Raw genomic sequence first — 16,235 nt, forward strand, 5'->3', positions numbered from 1 at the left:
CGGCTTCCGTCACGCTGTCAGAGCTAGCCAAACGAGCCCGCTCCGGTCGCCGCGACCAGGGGAGGGGGTTCCGCGGGCAACCGGACGCCCGCTCCGTGAAAACGACGACGCTACTTTTCGGTGGGTCGACGGCGGGTTTCGACGCGGCGACTCACGGAGCCCGGAGTTCTCGCCCGTCCGTCAAAAACAAGGTCGAAGCTAAAGGCGGAGCACGTTGTCGGGCTCCCCCGCTCTTTGTGAGACGTTGGTGGAAGCGGCTCTCTCGGCGAGGAGCTCCGGTAGCCTGGACCTCAGGATGCCATGCCACAACCAACAAATGAGCAGCGTGGGCACCGCTCAGGAGCACCCCATGAAGCAAGTCCGGTTCGCCAGCACCTCCAGCGTCCCCGCGGTGCTGCCCGACTCCGGGCCAGGTGACAGCGACCCCGCCGCCGCCGCCGCCGCCGCCGCGGTGTCGTCGCCGCCGCCGCCCGGGAGCCAGGAGTCCCTGGGACCGCAGCTCAAGCTGCTGCCCCTCAACGACCAGATCCGAGAGCTGCAGACCATCATCAGGGACAAGTGAGTCACTTTTTCACTCCTCTGAAAAAAGGATCTCCTCGGATAAACACCTCGTTTCAAGTTGACCGGTGCTCGTTTGCAAAAACAAATTGTTCCGAATCACCGGGAGAGACAAAAAGCCGTGCAGCGGTCCAGCATCCTACACGAAACACGCCATAGATACCGGAGGACTCGATGAGTCACCGGAGGATTGAGGAGTTTAGCTGCCCGGTGCGTCCAAACAGCTCAACATTTCACCTTAAAATACACGTCGAAAATCGCTGGTTTTCCAGCGCATGCGAGGATAACAAATGCATCACTTAAAAAGACACTTTTAAAGAGCAAAAAAAGAAACCCATTGAACCAAAACGGGTGACGTGGAATTTCAAAACAAAAGCACACCACGCAGTATGTACCGATGGTTTGCGTGCACATCGATATATAGCCAGCGTGTCCGGTCAAATCAATGAGTCTTTATGCCGTTAGTGCGTTATGGGATTTTTCTTTCTCATGCGTCCTGAGACAGATCTGACAGCTCCGACAGCTGAGCACAGAAAAGGCCGGATTTTCCTTTTTTTGCCACAGACAGAATCAGAATTTTGAGAACTTTTGGTGGGTCGAACAAGGTCGCACGATGGATGAGTGATTTTTCCGTCCTGATATTACGTAGCGTTGTTGCTCAGACCTTTCAACCCCCCGCCTCTCAGCGTACCCCTACCGTGGCCTCCTTTCAACTGAATAGGATACCTCTGTGTGTGTGTGTGTGTGTGTGTGTGTGTGTGTGTGTGTGTGTGTGTGTGTGTTTCACATTTGCAGGACGACCAGCAGGGGGGATTTTGTGTTTTGTGCAGACAGACTGGTAAGATCTCGAATGTACCGAATTTTCCGCACTATAAGGCGCACCTTCGATGAATGGCCTATTTTAAAACTATTGAGCAATCACAATACGGTACCATACGTACGTTTGCGCCGCCTTTACAAGCACTTCCAGTTTGTCCTCCAACTGTAGCCGTCTCGCTTTGTTCGCTCGGAAACTCTGTTCGGTCTTCTTTACTTGGCGCAGGTCATCTTGTCGCTTCCTCCACTTCTGTACCATCGATTTGTTCATATGGAATTCTCAATTTTCATGTTCAATGCTCAATATTGATCCATATATAAGGCGCACCGCATTGTAAGGCTGTCGGTTTTTGAGAGGATTAGAGGCTTTTAGGTGCGCCTTATAGTGCGGAAAATACGGTATTTTACACACGGTGTTTGTGTTTTACTTGTTGACGCACAGTGTCTATCATAAGTATTCACCCCCTTGGATGTTTCACCCTTTTAGTGCTTTCATAAATCAATCACGGTCAATAACATTTGGCTTTTTTATCACAAAAATGTATTGGAAAAAACTCTTCAATGTCAACGTTGAAAACAGAGTTCTACAAAGTCATGTCAATGAAATAAAAATATAAAGGAATATAATGGCTTGCATAATTAATCACCCCTTTTTTGAGTTAATACATGAAGACAGAAGAACACGCCAAGCAACTCGGGGAAATTGAGGGTGATCGAGAAGTGCAATTCAGGGGACGGATACAAAAACATGTCCAAGGCATTGAACATGAAGTTCAGTGAAATCCATTATCAAGAAATGGAAGGAATATGGCACTTGTGTGAATCTGCTGTCGTGACCGTGCAAGTCGGAGACTCGTGAGAGAAGCAACCAAGACCCCTACGACTGCTCTGAAGGAGTTGCAAGCTTCAGCTGCTGAGATGGGAGAGACTGTGCAAACAGAAACTGCTGCCCGGGTTCTTCACCGCTCAAAGCTTTATGGGAGAGCGGCAATGAGAAAGCCACCGTTGAAGAAAAGTCACTTAGATCTCGACTGGAGTTTGCCAAAAAGCACGTGGAAGACTCCGTGGTCAAGTGGAAGAAGATTCTCTGGTCCGATGAGACCAAAATCGAGCTTTTCGGCCATCAGACAGGACGTCGTGTTTGGCGGAAACCGAACGCTGCGCATCACCAAAAACACGCCATCCCCACTGATAAGCATGGTGGTGGTAGCATCGTGCTGTGGGGATGTTTCTCAGCGGCCGGACCTGGAAGGCTTGTAAAGGTAGAGGGCAGAATGAATGCTGCAGAATACACTGAAATCCTGGGGGACAATCTTATTCAGTCTGCAAGAGAAGGACGGCTCGGGAGAAGATTCGTTTTCCAGCGAGACAATGATCCGAAGCATACTGCAAAAGCTACTCAGGAAGGGTTCAAAAAGAAGCAGGTAAATGTTCCGGAGCGGCCGAGTCAAACCCAGACCTCAATCCCGTAGAGAATTTGTGGCTGGACTTAAAAAGGGCCGCTCATGCCCGATACCTTGCTGCCTGACAGAGCTTGAGCGGCTTTGCAAGGAAGAATGGAGCAAAATTGCTGTGGGCAGATGAACAAGACTAATCAAGACTCATCCACACAGACTCACTGCTGTGACTGCATCCAAAGGTGCGTCTACAAAATACCGAGCGGAAGGGGGTGATTCATTATGCAAACAATTATATTTCTTTATATTTTTTGATTTCATTGACATGACTTTGTAGAAATCTGTTTTCCCTTTGAGATGAAAGAGTTTTTTCCAATACATTTTTGTGTTAGAAAGGCCAAATTTTATTGACCGTGATCGATTAATGAAAGCACTAAAAGGGTGAAACAACCAAGGGGGTGAATACTTACGATAGACACTGTACTTCCGCGCCGCCTTTCGTCCGACGACAGATCAGACTGGTCGTGGAGGAAGGCTTGAATCAGCTGCCCTACTCGGAGTGCACCGTGACCACGCCGACAGGTGAGACTCCCGCCTCGACGCCGCCGCTTTTGTCCGTCCCAACCGGAACGCCGACTTCGGTTTTGGTCATTGATGTCATTGATGGACTTTTGTTATTCTTACGTAACCTTTTCCTTCAGGGTATAAATATGAAGGCGTCAAGTTTGAGAGAGGCAACTGTGGCGTCAGCATAATGCGAAGCGGTAAGTCAAGACGAGCCCGACCCGCCGAGCCCATCGTAGAGGCCTTCCAATGGTATTTTTGCCAACTTTGTAGTCCCATTACGAAGTTCTGCCACCATTCAAAGGCTGGGAACATTGTGTGCTCGGTCTCATTCTTTAGACTAACAATGCGCTATGTAGGATTATGGGAGTGCTGCGTGTTATTCAGACACTATGTCTGAAATAGATAGAGCAAGTGGGCAGACATTTTACATTAGTCAAGACATCTGCAGCATATCTTTAAATATGCTCACTAAAAATCTAATTTTAGTCGAATCAAGAATAACCTGGAGAAAGAGAAAGATAGAAGGGGAAAAAAAAGGTCGATGACCATTTTAAAATGAAACTTCCATGACACTTGCAAACTGTCATATCACGCGAAAAAAAAAGAAACGGTCGTCTCCAGCCGACAGAATCGTGCGTCAGATAAATCGTCAACACAGATGTTTGAACGATAGAATCGCCACAGTACCTGCAGTTATTACAGTGAGACGACTGTGCGCCCGGTGGAGCACAGATGTGTAAATGCTGCCTATGCACAGAAAAACGTCTTTTTTGTAGGGAAAAAAAGATTATAAATCCTATAAATCGTAAGATCCGTGGCATCTCGGGCACTGTGAGAGAAGCTGTTCAGTGTGTTTTTGGATCCGGTACAGATATGCGAGAGGTGAATGAGAGTCCCGTTTAAACGCGGTCACAGAAGAGCTCATTTGGCTCATGGCCTTGTTGCATAGTCTGTAACAACATACCACATAGCTTCCTCTGAAAAGCAGGCAGCATCACATTTATTTGGGAATGAAAACCGCTCTTGCGTCGCAATCCACTCGAAATTAACAAAATGTGCATTTCGGAGTGCCTTGTGGAGTCACACACACACACACACACACACGTATATATCGTTTTTGTTTTTTTTTTTTTTTTTTTTTTTTTTTTGAACAACCCAATAGCAAAGTCACTTTTCAAAGTGAAGTTTGCAATTTAGAAGAAAGTGACCGGAAAAACGGGAGCGGGGGAGGAAAAGACTGAAACCATTTGCATCAAGATGATACATGTGATTGCTTATTACACTTTTCTCATTAGAATGCACGTGAAAGCTACTTCACTAATCAGGCGGCTGATGTTCGGCGACCGACCCGAGCGTATGCAGCGCTACGTATCGATATTGAATAAAGCGTCCTCTTTAATATCGCATTATTCGTGTTGAATCAAAACACTCGGGACGCGAGCTTTGACATCCTCACGTCTCATCCAAAGGTTATCCGCAACACAGATAATGGCTGTCAAAGCTCGAGTCGACGGAAGCGACGGTTTGCATCCGGCCGTTCTCCTGTGTGTTTCTCCCACAGGCGAGGCCATGGAGCAGGGTCTGCGCGACTGCTGCCGCTCCATTCGCATCGGAAAAATCCTCATCCAGAGCGACGAAGACACGCAAAAAGCCAAGGTCTACTATGCAAAGTTCCCCCCGGATATTTACAGGAGGAAAGTGCTGCTGATGTACCCTATTCTCAGTGAGTATAAGAGGGCTGAACGCTGCCGCTCTTACCCGCCGTAGCGCATAAATGTCAATTCATTTTTTGCACAAAACATCTAATGTATTTAGCTAAAGTTGACCTTCTCCACCAAGCTTAGATTTCCATGAAACACACTGGCATTCACCCTTTCCTGATAATTATAGTGCTTCCGAGAGGAAATTACACACTGGCTGGAAAATGGCCACCGAGCTGCTAAAGCGTAATAAAAGGACAGGAAAATGAGTGTCTTTTAGCATTTCTCCTCTGAAATTTGAAGAAAAAAAAAAAAAAAATGACAACATCCTGTTGAATGTTAGCTTGAGAGCATGGGTTTGATGGAAGGTACCGTGTGTTTGCGAGGGCGCTCGCGCTAACGGTCAACAATAAGGAGCCCGGCCGGCCGCACTGGACTTTAGTAAGGCGACGACACAACAAACGCAACCTTTTTTGACCCGTTCCAGTTTAAGATGATGCCATATTGTTTTGTTCCCCCCCCCTCGTAATCCTAGCCATTTATACGGCTATGAAATATGAACCGGCGTTGTGCGTCCGCAGGCACGGGGAACACGGTGATCGAGGCGGTGAGGGTGCTGATCGAGCACGGAGTCCAGCCCAGACACATCATCCTCCTCAGCCTCTTCTCCACACCTCACGGTACGGCGCCGCAGCTCATTACCGCACCGTTATTTACCCGCCAGATGCGCTGTTTAGTCTCCTCCTCGCAAAATGTATAGCGAGGAGTGATGAATAACGGAAGGGTTCGGTCGACCGCAGGCAGTAAGTTGCAGGGTGTTGACGCGGAAATGGATCGTCTCTCCGAAGGCTGCTTTAAAGAATGCCGTTTCCCTTCACTTTAGGGGCCAAGTCTATAATCCAGGAGTTCCCGGATATCACCATTTTGACGACGGAGGTTCACCCGGTGGCCCCGACGCATTTCGGTCAGAGGTACTTCGGCACCGACTGAACCGAGGACGACACGAGGGACATGAATCCGCCAGTTGTTTGGAGCGTTCTTTGTTTGGTTTTATTTAAATAGATCTCGCGTTCTCCTCGTTGTGCCAAATGCGATAAACCGTTTCTCCCGAACGGATCTAAAAATCAAAAACCCCACTATTTATTTTATTATTTTGATTTCTGCTGTATGCTAACGCGATACAATCCAAATAAACGCTGAGCCGTTTCGATATGTTTTATTTTGCATGGAACAACTGATGGTTCAATAAAAGATTTATATTTGTTAACAGACAAGAACAGCAAATATATCATAACCATACGTTTGGTAGATCAGAGGCTCTTACAAGAACAGTAGTGCCACAATCACATTTCAAATGGACCGTCTGCGCTCTCGCGCCACCCAACACCGGTCTGCATATTTGTCATGTGAAACGCATGGACCGCTTCGTAGGAGCGACAAACACGTAAACATCCGGGATATTTTATAAACACGGTATTTCAAGAGTTGCTCGTAAGTGTCAGTGGATGGAGAAACATACACGCACAGCCCGGCTCTGCGCTCAGTAAAATCAAAACGGGGAAAAGTGCAACACGATGACAATAAATAACAAGGAGACGTCGTGATACACTCAACGTAGACATCGCTCTGTCGAATCCCTGCGCGCTTTCAAACACCGAATCGCGGCCGGGGTCGATGGAAAGTAAAAGTCTTGAGAACGAACACAGTCCAGGTTCGGTGAAAGCTTCCTCGGAGCGAACGGGTGGAACGACGCGGGACGAGGAAATACACCGGCTGATGGGAAGTGGTTCCCCGGTATTAAAAGTTCATCGTACACCGACCGACACGGGTACAAAACAATGTCAACATCGAACGGCAGAGACATCGATTCGAGGGTCGGACACGCGGCGTCGTCGCCGGTACGTTTTTGGAAGGAAACAAAAAAACCAGAGACCGCATCGGTCCCATGTACATCCCGGTCTCGGACTACTTTGGATAGTTTAAAAACATGTTTCGGTTGAAAACAATTCTATTCAGAAATATGAGCGGATCTGAACTTGGGCTGGGCAATGCCAGAGGATTAAAACACATTACAATGTCCCGGTGGCGCTTTTTTATACATATCTGTCGTAGTTCGGTCTATGGAGATTGATATGTCAGATGTGCAACACAAACATCAATGTCCCCTTGATGACGGGATTTAGTCCAGTTCCACTATTTCGATGCGTCTAAATGGGACCTTTTGACGATTGGAAAGAAAAGGGCCCCGACACGGCGTCGCCGACTCGACAACGCAATGATGAAAATTTCGTATGAAACCGATCTGGACTCGGGACGAATCGCCACATCCGTTTCCGATCGCAAGCTGTCATTAGGTCATAAAAGATATTCGGGACAGGATCGATGCGGACGCGATCGGCTCCACGGTCGCCGACGAAACCCGGTTGACGCTCGAGTATTAAGTTTAAAAAATAATGTCGCGGAGCTGTGACGGAGTGACGTTAGGATCGACGCCCGTTACAGTTTAACCCGTCTGCAAGAAATGCCGCGAAAGCAGATAAAAAGGCTCTTCGATAAAATGTCGGCAGAGTCTAAACAGAGGCCGGGGAAAAGGATACATTCATTTGGAAAGCGGATTCCCGCACGGGCGGGACACGTAGATACGAGTAAGGCTAGGTTAGGTCAGGTCGGGTGTCGTGATAGGCTTGAGTGATGCCGCGCGGCCGGTATGCCGGTTGAATCGGTCGGTACCGGAGAGATCCGGAACCAGAGCGAGGTCGAACCGGACGGCGGCTCCGTGCGGACTCTCGAGCCGCGACCTGTAAACTCCCGGCCCCGCGGCTCGACGGCGTGAAATAACACGGTGCCGGACAGAGGATCCCCATCCACGGTCATCGCAGTCCCACAGCACCGACACCTGAGGGGAAACGTGCCGCTCGCATGTTTCCAAATCGCGATGGCCTGCTTTGAATGTTGGGTGAGCGGTGACGACGCCACGATGCCGGCTGTCCGTTCGGTTCTTCTGGTTACCGTGACAGTCGGCGACCGTTCCTGGCACCTGGGGCGTCATTGACAACTGAACATCCACAACACTTGGAATCCCCCTTTCCTCCCCCCCCCCCCTCCCCCCGATGGTACACAGTGTGTGCGCGTGATATGTATTTACCTCCTCTTCAACAATGTAATTGTACGCTTACATTAAATTAGGATTCCTCCATCTCTATGGTAACAGAGGGGTCTTGGTCCTCGACTGAAAAGAGAGAGAAAGAACAACGGGGAAATGTCAGCACGTTCGATGGATGATCGTTCCTCCGGAGCAGCTCGCGCGTTATGTCTAACGTGACCGCCGGGTGGCAGCACCATGTAAAAGATCCCAAATACAGGCGTCTGGTTATTGAGTGAAAAATATCTGAGGGGAATCCTCGGAGAAAAAGAGATATCTTGACTTGTTCGAAATGAACTTTTTCTGAAATGTTTGGAAGAGAAACGATAGACGCAATAGAACAATAGACCTCCACCGCGCCAAGTCAACCGTCTGCCGTTAAACGGACGGACAAAGGGATCCCAAAGTCACCCTCTATACGGCTCAGCGCGCCGCGTTCGAGATTTTCTTCAAGTGCACTACGCTCGTCTTGAGGGGAGGGAGCGGAAATGTCCTTCCATTTACAGGAGAGCCACTTATGCCGGTGGAAAGGCTGCGGCTATTTGCTGACCGTGGAACGAGCGAGGACTCGTGAAAGCAGTAACGGAGCTCGGAAAGACTTTGTGGTAATATATCATCCCCGCTTGATCTTACTTGGCCGATGAGATATTATCTAAACGACAGGAGAGGTTATTTTCGGTCGCCCTCTTTCCAATTCGCAATTCTTGTGACGTATCAATATTGTTTTCGGAGGCGCCGCCCTCAAGGTAATGCGGTATTTCAGTCGGACGTATGATGTGTAACGGCCGTCCGACTTGTCACGAGAGCTCCGACAGTTCCGTAAGTCCACGGATTTATTGTCGACGTTCCCGACGTCTCAACGGCGAGGCCTATCCGAGCCAAAGGCGGACGCCGCCGAGGCGTCGGTGGCATCCCGTCCTTATCGTACGGGGTTTTGAAACTTGCTTTTTTTTCTCGCTCCCGATTAATAACCGCCTCATTCAAAGGAATCTGGGATAACGGCGGACTCCTCGGGCAGACGCCGTCTCATCGGACTCCTTCCCGACTCCCCTGGGGATGTTTTGTTTTCTCTCATATTTGAGATGAAATTCAACATCGAGCGGTTTAACGGTACGTCGGGGATATAGTTGTCGAGTCGGGCGCCATCACGGAGAGGGAGCGGGCCTCCCGTCTACGGATCTGGAACATTTCTCCGACTCTGGCGGCTAACCGTGAGCCAAGAGGAGCAGGATGACGCGCTTTGAGTATCTTCCGCCTGGTTTTTCGAGTTGACGGATTAGCGCGTTCATCTTTTTGCAGGGATGATCGTGTGACCGGTGCCGTACGCCAACACTCTGGAGGACTTATGGACCGTCGCCGCTGGATCTTACGCGAGCGGTGAAATCTAGATTTTGAACGTCATTCACCGGCAGATGGGAGTTTAAGGCTGGAAACTTGTTTATAACATTCAGAGTTTGGGGAGTCTTTATTAGAAATAAAACGTCTGTTGAGTGAACGACCACCCTGAAAATGTCGGATGGTTACGAGAGGAGGATCTCGGTCGTTGCCGCGACCGACGGCTGAGAAGCCCGATGCTCGGACGTGCGACACTTTCTGTCTCCTGCCGGACGGAGGACTGCGAAACGTGCAAGCAATTACCCTTTATATTATTGTCCTGAAGCCGCAGGCACAGCTAACCCAAAACAAGGACAAGAAATGAGAAAATTGCTATTTGAAAAGAAAACTCAAATGTATAAATCCCACCTCGTCGATTATACCGAGCTTGGCCTCCTTAACAATATTAGAAAAGAGGAAAAAACGAAAGGTCACAAAAACAAGAGTTTATCTCTAAATCATTAAAAGGATTTGCAGCCCGAGCAAAGCTTTTTGTTTTTCCCCAGAGTGACTTGAACTTGAAGCGGCTCTTCAAAGAGATTAAAGCATATTTAACATTCTTTTACAGCGCAATCTATTTCGTGGCTACAGAGCTTGCACCGGCCAAATGGCCAGCATCACCCACAGGGTAACAACGTTCTGTAATATCCACAGTCGGCCCACTCAATGTATCTGCCGGCTCCAGGGATACGCTTTGCTCAAGCTACCGCAGTGTGAGCTGCTAAAATAACTGATTGACATATATGTGTGTGTGTGTATATATATATATATATATATATATATATATATGATTCCAGGAGGGGCGCATTTGTATCACTGATCTACTAAAACGCCGCTTCGGTGGTGTCTACAGTCATGGCCACACGTTTTGAGAATGACACAACCATAGAAACATCTGGCAAACACCGAAAAACCCTGAAGGAACAGACTCTGTGAAAGTGTCATTCTCAAAACTTTTGGCCAAGACTGTATATGCGCCCCAAACTCTTCGTAGCTTCCTGTGTGTGATCTGCTGGACAAACCACATCAGGAAAATGTTTCTAAAGCAGAGTTTCCAGCATTTTTTGGTCCGGAAAAATGTTTGATATGATATCTACAAGCCATGGCTTGATGTTTGGCCCATACGGACTTTCACTTTGTTCACAGGAGACCGTGAACATCTACCAGGGTCCACATTTTTGTACATTTACACCTTTGAGGAAACCGTCCGTGTCCACTGCGGAACATACATCTTATAAACTGGCATGTTTACGTTTTTTTTTTTTCTACTCCACTTGCCAGTGTCTTCGTTGTGTGTGTATGTGTGTGTGTGTGTTTGCTGTGACAATCTGTGTGAAGGTCTCTGCGACTGCGGCATCAAGACCGTCCGCTCGTGCTGGTCCTCCTCTCGCCATCTGCCGCGAGGATCACCGCGGTGAAGGCTGAAGCCGAACCCTTTCGGTTCTTTCAGTGAAATTAATTTGAAACATATGTCTTTATTCAAAGTTAGGGTGAGGCCAGAATCCTAACAGTATGTTTGGCCATCATTTTATGTTCGTGCCTCAGTGTCAACACACACTTTAAAAGCAACACTGGCAATGTTCCTGCGATTGTGATTATAATTGTTATTGTTGTTGTTGTTGTTGTTGTTTAAATGAACACAAATTCATCTCCAACAAATGACTGAGGACTTCATTTTCAACATAAAAATGTATCATTTGCTTTTGTACTAGAATTAAACTTTTAATCATGTTAGCAATTCATCCGTTTGGGAATCTAAACTGTGCCTCGGAGGGAAAACAACGTTCAGGTAAAAAAAATAAAAATAAAAATAAAAATAAGGTGCGACGGAAAATCGCTGTTTGCAATTTGTAGAAATATAGTTGAAAAAAAAACAAAAAAAAAAAAACAACATTTTCTCCCGTAAAAGTTTATATTTTCATCTGTGGTTAGGCAATAACACTGGCACACCCGCGGTTATTTAATATGTTCCTTTAGAGAAAGACCGGGATGAAAATACCAATACTGTCCATAAAACATGAAAGAACGATATCCAAGTGAAAGGTCTGCTTTCGGATATTTGCCTTCGAAAACCAATTTGGACTCCGTGAATGACAAGGAACGCGTGGAGGTACAAAAGCATGTGACACGATTCAAGTGACTCACCCAAGCTTCCTTCCTCAGATCCATCATCTGACTCCTCCATCATCTCCTCATTAGCTAACAAGGGGTTCTGAGATTCACTGCGATCGTTCAAGGGGAAGTAGTGGCCGTTCCCCTGGCTGACAGAAACATTGCAGAGATCAGAGAATTTTAGTGTCGCACGATAGTTTGTCGACGCGCCCGCGCTCCGCTTCCTTTACAACGGCTCCCTGCCGTCGGTAAGCGGGTGACTATTAGACGATCGTGTAGCTAACGATCCACGGCCGAACATTAGCGAGGAAAAACCTCAGCTGGCTGGAAGCGCGAGCCGCCCGGTGACATTAAACCCACCTGGTGAAGACGGGGATGAACCACAATCTCTTGTCGTCTCCAAATACCTGCTGCAGATTTTTGCGTACGCCCACGTTGAAACCGTGTCTGTCGGGTCCACTGACGAAAACCGGAGCAGAGAAAGCCTCTGGAGAACGCCAAACACAGCAGGGTTAATGACGCGCTCTTCTACCTAAATTCTCCACATCTATTATTAAAAAAAGAGATGAGCTTTTTTGCGCGAAGGAAAATATTTCATCGCACGGCGGAATACAGTATACCCCTGTTTTTCGCGGGGGTTACGTTCCAAAAAGTACCCTTGATAGGCAAAATCCGTGACGAAGAAACCTTTTTTTTTTATAATTATCATACAAGTAAATACTCTATTACACATCGCTGCTGTCGTCCGTATGTTTCTTTCTTCCTTCTTTATAGAACGAACGGAGGATTCATTCATTCCGTAATGCCGACCTCCAGCCGCGTAGCTTTTACCTTCCCTTGGCATGTCCAGGAGTTTAACTTTATCTGCGATAGATAGCATCTTCCGCTGCCTTTTGGGCCCTGCAAGGTTGTTTTTGTCGCTCCAGAGCGTTTTGTCAACATGATGAGTTTTGGAGAAACTCGAAATTGCAAGAGAATTTGCACGTACGTCACGTAAATGTGGCAAGCTGTTTTACGTACGTGCGCGTATTAAACTGCAACGTCATTGACGCACCGGTAGAGAAGAAGCGGAGTGACTTTTTAGCCAATCAGAATGCAGAACACGATGCACCATGCAAATCCAGGAAGTAGCGAAACCGCGGAAAGTAAACCGCGTTGCGGCGAGGGATCTCTCGGGCCATCGGCTGAGAATGTGAGCACTCACCTAAAGTGGATCTGTTTTTGGCCACCAACCAGCAGTGATAACCGAAGAGAAACATGAGACTGACGAAGAACATGAGAGCCACGAACATGAGAAAAAGGACGTGAAACTTTGCGGGCGCGTTTGGAATGTCGCCCTGCGGGAAAGGGAGGAACGGGACGACCGTTAATCTGAGAGTCAGGAATCGAGACCGGGCCACTTCTCCGCTTTCGCCGACAGCGTTTGAGAGTGACCCTGAAAATTTGTGCAAAATGATCGATACTTACCACCCAGAATTTCAGGAAATACTGAAAGACCGTAGCAGCGATGAATATGCAATAGAGCATGGAATAGGAGAGGAAAAGCAGAAAAAACTTGTAGTTGGAAAATCCAACACAGTTGTTCACCCTAAGAGGAAAGACATATGATGGTGTTAGGAGGCAAAAAAAAACTCAATTCTTTCTGGAAATGCAGATAAATATGGCCACTTACCACGGACAGTGGTGGTCCATCTTTAAAACACACCTTTGAGAGAAAATCGCGCTTCAATTATTCACGTCGTTGCACGCGCTGTGAAAATGCCATGTACGACGCGCAGGCGGGATGCTGCGTTGTTCACCAGGTGGCTTATTTACCCAAAAAGACGTGCGGTGAACAAACGACACATTACACGGCAGCGCTGTAAATGTAGAGCCGCCTTGTTTTCTATCCATCAAAAACCCTGCACATTTTACACATACGGTGTCTGATTACGAATCGGGAACTAGAAATGACACGGACGTCCTTAAAACCGTCGACGAAAAGCACGACCGTTTTTCTTATTCATCTCAAGAACAGTCCAGTCCGATCGGCGTACAAACAGCGGCAAGCGTTTGCGATATTCTTACGGTACTTCGTGGCACAACACGTGGTTGGAAATCCACGCGTCCGCCCCGAATTGAAGCGTTCCGAGCCACATGTCGTAACGGCGCTTGGAGGCCATTTCCCCACCGGAGGGCCATTTCATGCGTTCACTCTGGCCATTCGGGCCAAAGCGAAACAAAAACCCGCTCGCGTCCATTATTCTTACCAACCGTCGGAGTGCCGATGAGACGGCGTGAATGAGAATATCTCGGTTTTATTGATCATCTCTTGATCTTGCACCAGACACCAGACCGGTTGCCGCAAATTAAAACGGGACCCGTTGACCGATCTTTCCGAGAGCCGACGAAACTTCCCGTTTTCTCAAGCTTGCCCTACAGAATCTCCCGGCCTCTACTGAAAACGGGGGAACTTACGTTTCGCACACCGAGCAGTGGTGGCAGCGGTCAGGCTTCAGCACCTGGCAGCGGTCGCAGAACCTGATAGCTGGAGACAAAAAGACGTCCGGTTTAAAGAAGGACACGTGACACCCGCGGCCGAGGACCTTCGCTAAAGGATCGGCATTGACGGCGCAGATACGACGTCCCGCCGCTCTGGGTTGAGATACCGTGAACCGGTGGGTTCCCGCCGCCGTGTCGGCTGTCGGAACCTCGCCGGACGCGACCCGAAAAGGCCCCGCGCGGAGAAGTTTGTACGACGGCTCACCTCCGGACTGAGCCCGAGTCCAGATGGGTAGTTTCTTGGCAACCTCCACCAGGATTTGCTTCTGCACGTCCGGCCTCTCCTCCATCTCGTACCTCTGTTTGTCTGAATAGGACAGCTGAAACTGGGGACACGTTTCTTCTTTGTTTCTTAGTTCCAGAACGCAAAGTGCAACGCTCGGGAGGGGAAACGATACCTTTTTGCACGGGGTTGCCGGAGGGGTGAAGATAGACTTCCAGTAGGTCCAGGAGAACATCACGAAGCAGACGTGGAACACCAAGAGGTAGAACACTGGAGATAAAGCGCAAAGAGCTCGTCAACACAGGCTCACTGAACCTCTCCGTGCAACGCGAGTGAACCAAAACTCACCTTTTTCCAACGTGTTGTCGAGGGTGACTGAAGAAAGACAGGGAGCAGGTTCGTTACAAACAACGTCATGACAGAACTCACTTCAGGTTTTCAAGCTAGCGCTGTTAGCCTCCATGGCAGCTTCGAGGGAGGGAGGGATAAATCCCAGCTGTCCTCTCGGGGTGTTGGAAGGCGGACTTTTATTTTTAATACGGACTTTTATTTCAACGCTAAGTGCGCGGTGGGATCAATACCCGGCGGGGTGAGTGACTGCGGCGCGGTTGGCTAGCTGCTACCCCCCCGGCCGGAAGTGCTCGTCCTGCCCGCGGGACCCGCGCTCTCCTACCGCCGCGGTCAGCGGCTGCAAAACTAAAATAAAGAGACCGACGCGAATCACGACGGAGCACCAGGGGTTCATACTTACAAATGCATAACTGAAAAACGTAGGCGTAGTACGACCACAACACCACGGCGGCTATTATGAGTACGGGGATCCAGGAGAAGACCCGTTGACAGCATCTCAACCCCCGGGACAGAGCCATACTCATCGAACGTCACTTCCGGATCGGGGATCGATGACTCTTCCTGGACGGTTCCAATCGATGCGATCGGGGATCGATTACTTTCCCCGGGCGGTTCCAATCGATGCGATCGGGGATCGACTCACAATGAAAGCTTCTCGGGTGGAATCATCTATTTCTTCTTCTTCTTCTCTTCTTCTCCATCCAACTCTATTCCCCGCTTGTCTTCTCTCGTGACGTCCATCCATCTTCTCGCTTTGGTCTTCCTCTGGACCCCCAGGTCTCCCGATATGTCCACCGTCCCTCCGCTGTCCATGACCCGACCATCTCTGACCTTCGGTCCGAAACCTCTTCCGCATGTCGTCCCTCTGATGGACTCATTCCCGATCCCGTCCGTCATCCTCTGGATTCCCCATTTATTTCTTCAAGTTGTAGCGATTCACAAATGTTGGTGTTTTTGTTGATGCTTGTCGTCTTTGTGACGTTGGGGTGCGATGAATTTGAGCAGGAACAGTTGGTCATCGTGCAGCCATCGCTCATTAAACGCACATTTTGCCATCGCCTAAAACGCCACAATATGTATTCTTTATTTCTCCTGGTTTTTTTTTTGTAAATGCACACATCTGCACAGCGTCCTTGAGTACCCAGTCAGGTGCTTTTCATAAAACGTACTGTTGTCATTAGCACCATTAATATTATGATTCTGTGATTTATAAGGCTGACGGGCCAAACGGCTGCTTTTAGTGTTGTTTTAACATGAAATCATGCGATCCCGTCTGCAAACAGGCTCCTATTTGTCCACCCGCGGGGAGCTTCCCGTCTTCCCGCCGACACCTTCCGATGGTTTCCTCGGCGGCCCGTGGAGCCTGAGGTATCGAGTCGCCGTCCTGATCTTCAGAGGGCAAATTATTTGGAATTTCAAGCGGCGCTCCAGACGTCAAACGGTAAAGGAAAGTA

General features: G+C 48.5%; 2 protein-coding genes and 1 long non-coding RNA gene across 6 annotated transcripts; 1 reads left to right on the forward strand and 2 right to left on the reverse strand.

The window, feature by feature from the left end:
* The first annotated feature begins 1 nt into the window (after nucleotide 1).
* On the forward strand, nucleotides 2-6,248 carry uprt (uracil phosphoribosyltransferase (FUR1) homolog (S. cerevisiae)). The gene is made up of 7 exons (XM_086158370.1): nucleotides 2-558; nucleotides 1,354-1,396; nucleotides 3,284-3,353; nucleotides 3,473-3,535; nucleotides 4,900-5,061; nucleotides 5,620-5,718; nucleotides 5,922-6,248. The coding sequence occupies exons 1-7, from the start codon at nucleotides 296-298 to the stop codon at nucleotides 6,026-6,028; spliced, it is 807 nt and encodes a 268-aa protein (XP_086014496.1). The 5' UTR covers nucleotides 2-295; the 3' UTR covers nucleotides 6,029-6,248.
* On the reverse strand, nucleotides 4,454-4,748 carry LOC147228011 (uncharacterized). The gene is made up of 2 exons (XR_015107026.1): nucleotides 4,641-4,748; nucleotides 4,454-4,575 (listed from the first exon to the last, which is right to left on the reverse strand). It is a non-coding gene; the product is annotated as an uncharacterized LOC147228011 (long non-coding RNA).
* On the reverse strand, nucleotides 6,240-15,397 carry zdhhc15b (zDHHC palmitoyltransferase 15b). Of its 4 annotated transcripts, none has more exons than XM_086158368.1 (11): nucleotides 15,182-15,397; nucleotides 14,779-14,805; nucleotides 14,606-14,700; nucleotides 14,413-14,533; nucleotides 14,124-14,193; nucleotides 13,339-13,371; nucleotides 13,134-13,254; nucleotides 12,871-13,003; nucleotides 12,027-12,153; nucleotides 11,700-11,815; nucleotides 6,240-8,267 (listed from the first exon to the last, which is right to left on the reverse strand). In XM_086158368.1, exons 1-11 carry the CDS (start codon nucleotides 15,303-15,305, stop codon nucleotides 8,221-8,223), a joined length of 1,014 nt encoding a protein of 337 aa, XP_086014494.1. In that variant the 5' UTR covers nucleotides 15,306-15,397; the 3' UTR covers nucleotides 6,240-8,220. The 4 variants fall into 4 exon arrangements, with proteins under 4 accessions (XP_086014494.1, XP_086014495.1, XP_086014492.1 ...); XM_086158367.1 differs by having other exon boundaries at nucleotides 7,945-8,075; nucleotides 8,215-8,267; nucleotides 14,413-14,700; XM_086158369.1 differs by lacking the exon at nucleotides 13,339-13,371.
* Between the last annotated feature and the right edge of the window lie 838 nt (nucleotides 15,398-16,235).

The sequence above is a fragment of the Fistularia commersonii genome, chromosome 13, assembly GCF_037954325.1.
Source record: "Fistularia commersonii isolate RoL2024-O1a breed Wild chromosome 13, RoL_Fcom_v1.0, whole genome shotgun sequence".
Lineage (NCBI taxonomy): Eukaryota > Metazoa > Chordata > Actinopteri > Syngnathiformes > Fistulariidae > Fistularia > Fistularia commersonii.

Bases quoted from the DNA above. Each gene is read 5' to 3' on its own strand.
- uprt (XM_086158370.1), top strand. From the start codon at position 296: ATGCCATGCCACAACCAACAAATGAGCAGCGTGGGCACCGCTCAGGAG. The intron at 3,536-4,899 runs GTAAGTCAAGAC...TTTCTCCCACAG, and splicing joins CGTCAGCATAATGCGAAGCG to GCGAGGCCATGGAGCAGGGT. The intron at 5,719-5,921 runs GTACGGCGCCGC...CCTTCACTTTAG, and splicing joins CCTCTTCTCCACACCTCACG to GGGCCAAGTCTATAATCCAG.
- zdhhc15b (XM_086158366.1), bottom strand. From the start codon at position 15,305: ATGAGTATGGCTCTGTCCCGGGGGTTGAGATGCTGTCAACGGGTCTTC. The intron at 13,372-14,123 runs GTAAGTTCCCCC...TTTCTCTCAAAG, and splicing joins CACTGCTCGGTGTGCGAAAC to GTGTGTTTTAAAGATGGACC. The intron at 11,816-12,026 runs GTGGGTTTAATG...TGTTTCTGTCAG, and splicing joins TTCATCCCCGTCTTCACCAG to CCAGGGGAACGGCCACTACT.